This window comes from Ixodes scapularis, unplaced genomic scaffold (genome assembly GCF_016920785.2).
Source record: "Ixodes scapularis isolate PalLabHiFi unplaced genomic scaffold, ASM1692078v2 PGA_scaffold1__304_contigs__length_218370807, whole genome shotgun sequence".
In the NCBI taxonomy this organism is placed as follows: Eukaryota; Metazoa; Arthropoda; class Arachnida; order Ixodida; family Ixodidae; genus Ixodes; species Ixodes scapularis.
Genome location: NW_024609846.1, coordinates 103929287 through 103940844, shown reverse-complemented (window position 1 = coordinate 103940844; position 11558 = coordinate 103929287). Strand labels below are relative to the sequence as shown.

Sequence of the window (11558 nt, the reverse complement as noted above, 5' to 3'; positions counted from 1 at the left end):
ACGTTTTTTCTTTTTTTTTTTAGCGCGTGGGTTTTTTGTTGTTTTTTACTTGGTTTAGTTATTAAAGCAAATAGCCAACAGAATCCATTCAACCAGTTGTAAACACAAGCACATGCGTCGCGCGTTAGGACTTTGGAAACCATCTCGATGGCTTGTTTTAGAAAATTGGGTCCTGTTCTTTCAAACCGCCTTGAAGTTCCATTCAAAACAGCAGTACGGTTCAGAAACAGGGGTCTGGTACGGAAGCCGGTGCGGGTAATCACACCGACAAAGGAACCGTCTAAAATCTCCGCAAGCGACTTCGGAGTACCGGTCTTCACGAAGCTGGGCAAAGATGACGAAGAATTCACGTAATACCAACATAAAAGTCGGCTACTTGCGCGATTGACCGCACGAAACCCTGTTTTTTGGTGACGACGTTTCAATTTCAGAACCACCATGGCATCTTTGAAGAACAGACGCCGGCGAGACAAGGCCAACAAAATTGTCCTGGAGGGACGGAGGTTGATAGCTGACGCTCTTCAGGCCGGCATCGAAGTGGACACTATCTACTTCAGCCTGCCGGAGAACATAGAGGGGTTGCCACTGGACGCGCTCAAGGAGGGACAGCTGAAAAAAGTCTTCTTTAAGAAAATGAAGATTTGGTCGGACCTTACAACGTGCCCTGGAGTCATGGGTGAGGCATGATCACGGAAACATTTAGGTGATGACTCTCTGTCCGACGCGGCGACCACATTATGTTCGGCGCACCGAGCGCTTCACTGGCACGGGGATAGATGGCGCCCAAGTATCGGGTTCCTTCCAAACCGACCGCTCCGCTTGTTTCTCCCAGCGATGGTCCTGCATTCCCTCGCTCACCGCTTCTTGTTGTACCCACGGTGGAAGAAACACATTTAGGTGATGACTCTCTGTGCGACGCGGCGGTCACATCATGTTCGGCGCACCGAGCGCGCTTCACGCGCACGGGGATAGATGGCGCCCAAGTATGGGATCCCTCCCAAACCAACTGCTGCGGTTGTTTCTCCCAGCGGTGGTCCCACATTTCCTTGCTCACCGCTTCTTGTTGTATCTCACCGCCGCCACCAAATCACCAGAGTCCGTAAATTTGTGTTCAGCGGCGTAGCACGCTACACCGCTGACGCCGTGGCGGCCGAGGAGGGACCTCATACCTCAGTGCCCTCCGCGGCGGCGTGAAACTAACTACTCCTAGTTTGAGGCTAGCTCCGAACAGGATCTGGTCGCTCGCTTCCTGCGGGACGAGCTAGAGTTATCACCTAAATGTGTTTCTTTCATTGTGGGCACGATACACGTGGCCACTGCAATCACAACCGGCAAACACCCAAGAATGTGGAGTGCAAGTTTGTCTGCTTCTTTTGTAGGAGTTGTGGTGACGTCAGAACGCTGAGCTCTGATCAGCTCAGATTGAAGGATGGGTACACTTCAAAGCAAGCTGCCTTGAGGTCTCCCACTATCTTTCAATCAGAGCTTGGCATTCAGACACCACCACAACCCCTGCAAGAAAAGCAAACTTCCTTTCCTAGCAGGGGTTGCAAAAATTTCTCACATAAAAAAAAACAAAAAAACCTTAGGCACAATTTTATTGGGCTACCAATGTATTCAGCTTGTTCCAGAATATACATGCCTTGCATGTGACGTCATACGGCACCATACCAGCCGCCACTGCTCCGTACCACACTCTTGTGCCCGTACCTTCTGCAGCATACATTTCACGAAATCAAATTCAATCTTATTCTTGGCAAGCCTTGCGGAAAAGCACAGATTCGATGGTGCCAAATGCATGCCGCAGAAGGCATGGGCACAGGAACATGGGAGGGAGCAATGGCGGCTGATGTGATGTCAATGCAAAGTGTTTATGCTACATTATTTTGCAGGAGTGTTCACGAAGCCATCACTGGGTGACCTGCAGGTGAAAAGAATTGGCCCCATGATCCCTGTGACGGTGATTTGTGACAATGTCAGAGACCCCGGCAACATGGGAGCGCTGATTCGTAGTGTGGCAGCCGCAGGCTGTCAACAGATGTTCCTTATGAAAGGTGAGTTTTCCTTGGCAAGGGTAAAGCTAAATTTTTCAATAATACTTTTGTTTCCACATGGTTGCACTTTTGTTGCTCCACGAGCCAAATAATCTCAGAATACATTTAAAGCCTCCTACTTCCACCATTGGGAATACCAATTTTGAGTGGCGTGCATATACATAGAGAGCCATTAATCTCAGAAAATATTTAAAGCCTCCCGCTTCCACCATTGGTAGTGTCAATTTTAAGTGTTGTGTATATACATATAGAGCCATTAGGAGCCGGTCATCCATTGAAGGACAGGCCACTGACGATGAAGCCATTGACAGCTGGCGGAGCACAGCAGCATATATCAGGCATATATTTGTCATATAGCTCATCACATATACATCAGCTCAACTCTGTTACGTCGCGCCGTGGTGGTGGCAGTTCGAGTGCACTTCGTCAGAACGCTGTGACTCGGGCTGTACCAAAAGAGCCAAAAAAGACCTGAAGATCTGTTTTCAGGTGCTTTCGGCCTGTTCGGTTTGTCCGAGAACGTGGATAGTTGCCGTAAGAAGGAAAAACCAGACGCTGTCAGATCCCGGTTGCTTGCTTCGCAGATACTTGTCATCAGATCTATTTGTTTTGTTACAACATGAACGCAGGAAAACCGTCAAGTTCTCCGAACCACCCACGGACCACATTCAGTGCATCTTCACGTTCAAACGGCCGTCTGCTCTTTCAGACTTGTTTAAACTATCGTCTGCTTGTTCAAACGACAGTGGCCAGTAGACCAAATGTTGCGATAAGAAGTAAATGCAGGCCTCAAAAGAGTTTTAGGTTTTTCTTTACTCAGAGAACTCCTGCAGTGCCTAGAAAGCATTATTGCAGGGGGCGAATAATAACGAAATGAATGTCTCAGCATTTGCAGCACAAACTATACATTCCTGTGGAGCGTTCCAGTCCTCGACCGTCCTCACAAAAAAGGAACTTTTGCAGAGCTCCGTCCTAGTACAGTATTTGCGTATCTTGTGCACATGATCATTCATTTGGAAAATAATTTAATTTTAAGAGGTATGCTGAGCTATTAATACCAGTAGCCTCATGATAAATGTTGTATAAAAATTTCTACCATGCATCTTTTCGCCGAAGACCCAATGACGACCATCCTAGTGATTGTTTCATGTTAGTTACACGAGAAAAACGGTTGTACTGGCCCAGGACGAAGCGTGCAGCACGATTTTGTATTTTTTCCAAGCCATCAATGCAATTTTTTTTGGAAGCGTCCCACAAGGTGCATCCATAATCTAGAAGTGGCCTTACATAGGCAAGATATGCTAGTTCTTTTATTTTTTGTGTAGCGTTTTTTTTAGGTTTCTTTGAACAAAGCGGAGTGCGTGACCCGCCCTCATAATGACATCATCAATCTGCGAATCCCACGTGCAGTCGGATGACAAAATGACTCCGAGGTATTTTACTTTATTCTCATTCGTTATTAGCTCATTGCTTAAAAAATACTGTGTCTTACTATTTTTTTTTGTGTGGAGCTAACATGAACACATTTCTTTACATTAAGTTGCATATCCTATTCACCGCACCAATGTTCTATTCGATCTAGGTCAGCCTCCAGTTGTCCGGAACCCTCCCCGTTCTTTATACACGTGTACATAGCGCAGTCATCTGCAAATAATCTCAGCCGGGAAGTTACATTGACATGAATATTGTTGATAAATATTAAGAATAGCAATGGCCCCGAAACCGACCCCTGTGGTACACCAGACGTAACTTCAACTAAATGAGACGCCTCGCCGTTTAAAATTACGCATTGCTGACGCGAACTCAAGTATGACTGAATCCATTTTAGTGTGGTAATATCTATTTTCAAGCAATTCAATTTGTGAAGTAAGACCGAGTGTGACACTGTGTCAAACGCTTTCCTGTAGTCAAGAAGAACACAATCAGTCTGTTCACCTTTATCTACGGACATGACAAGATCATGATAGAGCTCGGTTACCGTAGTTGCGTGATACAAGAATAACCTCTCCTAAACCCATGTTGAGAATCCATGAAAAAATTATGGTAACTAAGATGCTGCATTATCTGGCTATACAATATGTGCTCAAGTAGTTTTCAACAAATTGATGTTAAAGAAATTGGCCTGTAATTTGTAACATCTTTTTGGGTCCCTTCTTGTGCATTGGTATTACATGAGCTACTTTCCAATCATTTGGTAATGACCCCTCAAGCAAAGACTGGTTGAAGATTATGAAAAGATATGGGGCAATGGCGTCAGCACAGCGCTTCAGAACCCTAGGCAAAATTTGATCAGGGCCAATCGCTTTGTTTTAGTAGCTTTAGGATTCCCTCAACACCAACCTCAACTGGAGGCATATCATTGTATCTGTTTGTAAGTGTTACTGGCGTTATATTGTTTGCAGGCAAAAAAAAAACGATTGAAAATATTCAGTAAAGATGCAAGCTTTTTGACAAGCATCTGTAATTAGTTCGCTATTTACTAAGTCGGGTACCATCTGGTCATTTCCGCAACTTTTCATAAACTTCCAGTACTATTTATTGTTTTCATTCCGGCTTTGAGCCGCTGTAGTGACACAGTGACTTTGTACTTCGTCGTCAGTTCTTTCAGTTTCTCATAGTTTACTGCTGGCTTTTTCTTTTTGTACCGTGCATAAGCACGCTTTCGTTTTTTTTGTTAATCTTAGAACACTTCCGTTAATCCATGGTTTTGCTCTGTTAGCTTTATCACTCTCTGCCTAAACAGTAACCACGTGTTCTGCAAATCTGTTTCTTCAGCAACGCATTCAAACGAAAGAAAGCCTCTGGAAAGCTCGGAGCTAATGCTCTCATAATTTCCCTTTTCATACAAAAACATCCTTCTATCTGTTTTTTTGGTGTAAATAGGCTCGGTGTAAGCAGTAGATACAAGGAGATGTTGATCATTGTTATCAGTGGCCATCACCGACTTGTTATACCCAATTCGCTTGGTCCGATTCTGCTTGCGATTTTCAGTATCGATGTCGAGCATCGCAGCTACCGTCCTTGCTTTTGCAGCCCAGGCAATGTCGCAACTGAAAGTAGCAAGCAGAATCTCATCATGTGAATCAGGCTTTAGTGTCCATTATGCAGCGTTCACGTGGAATGAATCGCCGCACGTCACATTATTTACACAAAGTTTTGCGGCATAACGAGCCTTGTTAATTTCATTCAGGCCACAAAAGAAGTAAGCCATTGCTAGGAAGACGTAAAATCAACATTTCCAGTACAAAATAGGGTACGGGGACTCACACCGACGCCGACAACGTCACATTAATCCGATGGTTTGCTGATGCAGGACGCGGCACCTCTTGCCCACATCCCATCGCACATGCACGGCACCGGTGGCGTGCCGTTCGGGTCGCTCCGGTTTGTTTGTAAACATGAGTTGGGGTATATACCACGAGGCATCACGTCTGCAGTTAGTTGCTTTTGAATTCATGCAAGCATAACCATTCGAGGGTTGCTCTTACAGTGAAATACGGAGAACTCACCCATTACTTCCGAAATGTCTAAAAGCTAAGCAAAGGACATGCTGAGCAGCCTCCCCAGACATCTGAGCCCACCTAGCTAGCCAAGGCACGTGTTCCCCCCCGTATACTGCTCTTCCTTGCACCCCAGCACAAAGTGGTGAAGCCTACCGTATCACCTGCCCCTTCTAGGGGTGGACTATCGGCAGCTCCCTAGGGTGGCAGAACTTTGGAACGGCCAATTTGTGGTTGCCCCCAAATTAATTGGCTCTTTTTTTTAATCTAGCTTCGAATTTAGCTAATTTGGGAATTCTAGCTTCAAATCTAGCTATTTTTGAAAATATTAACTCCCAACATAACTGCTTCCCCCCCCAAACCCCTGCTCCCCATGGTCACTGATCATGGGGAGCGGGGGTTGGGGGCGGCATTGTTAAAGGCAGCCTAGGGCAGCAAAATGCAAAGTCCGCCTCTGGTCCCTTCTGCATTTTTGCGTTTGGACCTAACAAGCATCTATCCCTCAGCTCTTTCTTCAAGATTACCTTAAAATTTCTGGTGGGCGCTTGCTTGGCATATTACGGTAGTCATTTGGCGAGCATCGAAATCATCTATCTTTGTGATCACATGAGATCCACATGAATGCTGGAACACTAACGGCCAATTAGAAGCTTCATTGCATATTCATTGCAAGTAAATGAGTGTGATAGTTTGGGAGATAGTGGTCTTCTAGGAAATAAGGCCTGGCAACTGCAACTTTTAGTGTCCTCCGCACTAGCCTGTGCTCTGTATGCAGGATGTTGTTTGGAGAGCGCAAAAAAATATGGGCGGAGGGGTAGAAACAAGCGAAAAACTGAATAAGCGCTTTCCTGTATTGCTCATTTCTTCACCTCTGTTCATGGTTATTTATTTTTTTTTTTTAGAGCGCAGCTTTTAGGCGTTTGTTTCCGGCTTGAGCGGCGGCGCGCCGTCAGCATAATTTCACGGTATATTATGGTTAAATTTCCTCGTTAAATTTAGCGGAAAATTTCCCCACTAAATTTAGCTGAAAAAATTTCCCGCTGAACTTAAGGAAAAAATTTCCCTGCTAAGTTAGAGGAGGAGGAGGGGCATAGCCTCCTCTCCGTACCTTCCCCTCCTCCTCCTCAAGAGCTGCGCTCTAATTCGGCGTTAGAGGGAATTGCAAGTTTTTTTTTGCTGCTTAAACTACATTATGTAGAACAATTACCGACTAGCTCATGTCTCTAGACCTTCTTACTCTGCTCTGTATTGCATAGCCCCCAGCAAAATGTATCTTCTGGTTGTGTCCCTGCTGTCGGTCAACAAAACTCTTTCAGGCTGCTCTCTCCTCTCGCTCTTTGCTCCCTCTCTCTTTTTTTTCTGTGATGAGGATTGAAAGCGTACGCAGAAGGATTTTGGCAAATACTTTACTAGGGGGAATTCAGGCCACTCCTCGTGAACACAATAGGCTCAGAGCAGACAGGATCCGGTACGTTTGAATGGCCGAGCGTGTCACATCGTCGTAGCTTTTCCCTCAGGGCAGTAACCAATGTCATCTCTTGTGTTGGCGTCTTCGGCCATGCAGGGCAGAAACCGTGCAGGTGGCAACCTAGCGAAGTTGCCACCTGCACGGTTTCTGCCCTGCATGGCCGGTTTTTTGTATAAAAGGCCGGTTGCCGGTCTGTATCTAAAACCAATCGTCATTTGCCTTCATTTTTTTTTTTTTTTCCCCAACTACCTAAACACAATTTTCTTTTTTTTTTCTTTTTTTGAGGGAGGTGCGTTTAAAATTATATTTAAGTTAACTTTGGAGATAATGTCCTGGTACATGAAATTGTTTATTTAGCCGCAATAAAGACATCATTTTTTTAAAAGTCTGGCGCATTTACACGTTTGCTATTCAGTGTGGCACGGAGAGAGTCTTTACAATTTACAGAACGAGATCAAAGAATGGCGAGCAAGACATCACTTTGAATCCGAGGACAGTCCTTTTGTAATTATGTAATTCGAGAGGTATGAAAACATGCTTGCGTTACACAAATGACCATGAGCTTTCAAGCTTGTGCCAATGCTCGTCTATACCTGCATCCACTGTCAAAACCTCCAGAACCAGCGATCCTGGCATATAATAGATTTACGCTTGAAATCTGCGTGCTGAGCATCATGCTCAGTGATTTAAAGCCATTCTTACTTAAGGCGTTATTTAATTCGCAACCATTTTTATGCAAACTGCAATAATCGGTTCTCTACCTGCTGCACAGGATGGGTACAGGTGCGAGATTTGTTCTTGGCGCTTTAATTTGGACTAAATGGCATGCATTTATCTAATTGAGCTCAGTGTTGTGTATTTGCATATTTACATGTGCTAGGATGTATCAATTGATCTGGGTATGTTAATTGATTTCACTTTGGGATGCTCGTATCAAAATAAATTAAATCTGGGTATCATTTAAGACTGTCAACACTGCACCTTTTTACCAGTTCAATCCCACATAATTACCCCCCCTCCCCCCTCCCTTCCCCCCCCCCCCCCCCCCCCCCCCCCCCATTCTCCCTTTCCAGGGAATGGCCAGTTTTTTCTTCGAGGAAAAGTGGCAACCGGCCACATATTTCATGTGCGCGCCGTTTGGTCGCGGTGTCCTGGTCTTTTTTTGAATGTGAAAGACACTTTAAAATAACCTTCTATCGAATTGTCAAGTGCATATACGCAGCATGCGCTTGCCTCATTCGGTTCCACCAACTTTGGACTGGCCACAACATCCGTTACTAGCATGGGCAGCTTGTGATCAACCCGATAAGCGGGGTGCAACGGTAAAATACTCGAGCGGGTTTTTGAAATTTCATCAAACAGTTTTGAAGCCACCGGAGACATTAATTATTGCGTGAGTGTCGACGAGTTTGATTAGCTGTAATCACACTTTACACCGGTGCTTTAGCAGGCAGGTAAAGATTTAGGTGTTTGGCAATGCAACAGTTGCCACAGCACGCGACGGTTAGAAAAATGATCGAGTCATCACCTGGATAAACTTGTGCCGTGTGCTTTCCCTTTACGTTGACGTTGGTACATCCGCATTCCCGACTTTCTCAAATTCGGGTTGCTGGGTGCCCACGTGATCCGGAGAGAGGTATTGAGAGAAGAGGCTCGGAGGAGGTAGTCAGAAACAGCATAGAGAATTTGGCGGCCGAAGCGGCCAAGCGGCTTGGGCGCGGCCGTCGCTCTGTCTAATGCAAATCAGCGGAATGGCCTGTATTCCCCCTAAGTATTTGGGTGTGGGGTCAAACCGCCTCACCCACACTTCCTAAAATAATCCCACGCTGAAAAAACAATTCCTAGCTATGCCATCAATGAGGACAACTATGGTGATGACAGAAGTCATTGTCACCGCCTTGGCTAAGAGCCGCATTGTCACTTTTCCAGGCTGCGTAGACCCTTGGGAGTCCAAGGTGCTCCGTGCAGGGTGTGGTGCCCACTTCCGCGTCCCCATCTGCAACAACGTAATGTGGGAGACGATACCCAGCTATGTGGACACCAACTCCTCCGTCTACCTGGCCGACAGTAGGGGAGAGGGACGTCCTTCCAAGGTGGAAGCAGAGCAAACTGCTGATGACGAAGGTCGGTTTTGTTTTCCCTTCGTGCACACTATACTTTGTTTCACTTCATGTTCGACCGCAGCAGACCTAGGTTTCACTAGATAGCCCAGCCAATCCAGCTCTGCGATTGTAGTATGCGACTGTTTTGTACATGTCACGGCGCTTCCTCTTTAAGGTCATGGGGAAACTCGCACGCTTTTGGACTGGCTCTGATGGCTCGTAGCATCCACTGCAGCCAGACGCAAGGTGAAACGGAGCATAGAGGGTGGCAGAAACAGATATCCCACTGTAAAACAAGGCAGAAAAATTGGCGTCTGTACATAGAGGGCTCAAGCTTTCACCAAACTAGCACAGAGGAGGTTAGTTTTATCTTGTGAAATTTCAAAGCGCAGTTCTTCCTGTAGAAAATGAGACCAACAAACTTATCAAAGTTTACGTCGGGCGTGCTCGCAGACGACCGAGCTAGTGACGCTTTGCGAAGCGCAAGTTCGCAAATCAGAGCTCGGCGTCTTTCTGCAAAAGAAGCAGACAAACTTGCGCTCCGCATTACCTTGTGGCGTCATCTCACGACAGGTGCAACCAGCACGTAACAGGGTGCGTCGTCTGCTCACTGTCCTTATCAGGAGATAGGGTAGTGAGCAGCCTTCGATTGATTTTTGCAAAATGTGAAAAGTACATGTGTTTCTTTTATTTTGTAGCAGATGGATGTTTGAGGATTACACTACTATGAATGAGCAGATTGACCCTATGGAGATTTAACAATTGAGAAGGTAACACTACGGGTCCTTGTGTGCGTATTACGGGCAGTAGAACGAAGTAGAAGGGCAGTAGAACGAAGAATGCAATAGCAGACGCAGTAGTAGAACAATAACAGTAACTATAAACAAGAACATGAGAAATTATACTTAATGGGCTAGTAAATTATCGTAAAACACTGTTCCATCAGAGGTGCTGACGATGGAGGATGGCAACTGGTTCCACTGTGTGATGGCATATGGGAGGAATGATTCGTTGAATGAGTTAGTTTTACGAGAAATATGTTTTATTGCACAAGAGTTGTTTAAGCGGGAGGATATTCTATCGGGGTGTGAGAGCAGGGCGTTCTTTAGTTCTGGGCAATGATAATACATTTTATGAAGAAGGCATAAACGGGAGAGTTTCCTTCGAATGAGTATATGAGAAAATTAAGTAAAACATTATTTGATGTACCAAAGTGCAGGGCTGGAGACAAAAGCAGAGACCGACGCAGCGAACAACTTCAGACAATGCTTTTGCACCTTTTCTTCGACTCCTCCAGTCTCGGGTCCGGTCATGTACGAACTGCAAAAATCGACTACTGAACATATGAATCTAAAAATGCTAGAGTAGTGTCTACGGATACTTTTTATGGCACAGTAACAATCGATAACAGCAGGTATAATATAAATGAACAAAGCTAGGAAATTAAATGTCTTATATGCCACTAACTCATACTGAAGTCTTTTAATGCAACAACAGAGTCATCTTCGGACGAGGATTCCGAGGACGAGGGAGATGTCCGCTTTGTGGTGAAGACCAGTGATGGCCAGAAACTGAGGGTGGACAGGTCCTACAGGGATGCCTCGGAGCTCGAAGCCTGTAGGCAGGTGGTTTTGCCGTGCCACGACTACACCGCAGTGACATACCCGGCGAGACGGCCCAGCGTTCTGGTCGTAGGTGGCGAAGCACAGGGTCTGAGCACTCAGGCGCACAAACTGGCTGTCGACTGCGGGGGAAGCAGGGTTCACGTGCCTTCCGACAACGAGGTGGAGAGCCTCAACACTGCCGTCGCGGCATCCATCATCCTCTTCGAGATGAGGAGACAGATCATGCTTGCTGCTTCTGCCTCCCAATCGAGCCACAAGCAAGCAGATGCCAGTGCATGATGCAAGTGGTACCATCGTTACTCCCCGTCCAGATTAGTGGTATCTTTGTCCATTTAGTATGGTAAAATTGTTGCTTGAATACATATCTCTGCGGCCAGACTTTCGCTGCATTTGGCATTTTGAACTATTTCTCTGTTCCTTGTCCTAATTAAATTAATCAAGTGTCAGTCAATTTAGTATGGCAACATCGTTTCCCGAACACATTTCATAACTCGGCCAAATGCAGGCGATCCTTGGATAAATAAATGTCTTCACTCACTTTTGGATATTTTTTATGCCTTCTACACTCTCGTCCTTCCAGCAGTCCCTCACGCAATTTTTTAGTTCTTACCCTCATCACGAAACCGTCTTACTCAAAGTGCAACATTACACACAGACATTTCTGTGCACTTTATAGTTTGACAGGATCAGTGTCTACATGTGTTGCGAAGTACTAGAGATTGCAGGTCTAGCGAATCTAAAATTGAGAGCTCGGGCCCTACTCTTAGAAACGCTTGCAAGTCTGAAAACCCCAGGTTGCCAGATTTTCT

At 45.6% G+C, this 11558-nt stretch overlaps 1 protein-coding gene across 1 annotated transcript; it reads left to right on the top strand.

The window, feature by feature from the left end:
* Nucleotides 1–60: 60 nt before the first annotated feature.
* LOC8036200 (rRNA methyltransferase 3, mitochondrial) lies at nt 61–11286 on the top strand. Its single transcript, XM_029991955.4, has 5 exons — nt 61–350; nt 432–676; nt 1893–2054; nt 8952–9146; nt 10622–11286. Exons 1-5 carry the CDS (start codon nt 148–150, stop codon nt 11026–11028), a joined length of 1212 nt encoding a protein of 403 aa, XP_029847815.2. The 5' UTR covers nt 61–147; the 3' UTR covers nt 11029–11286.
* Nucleotides 11287–11558: the final 272 nt, after the last annotated feature.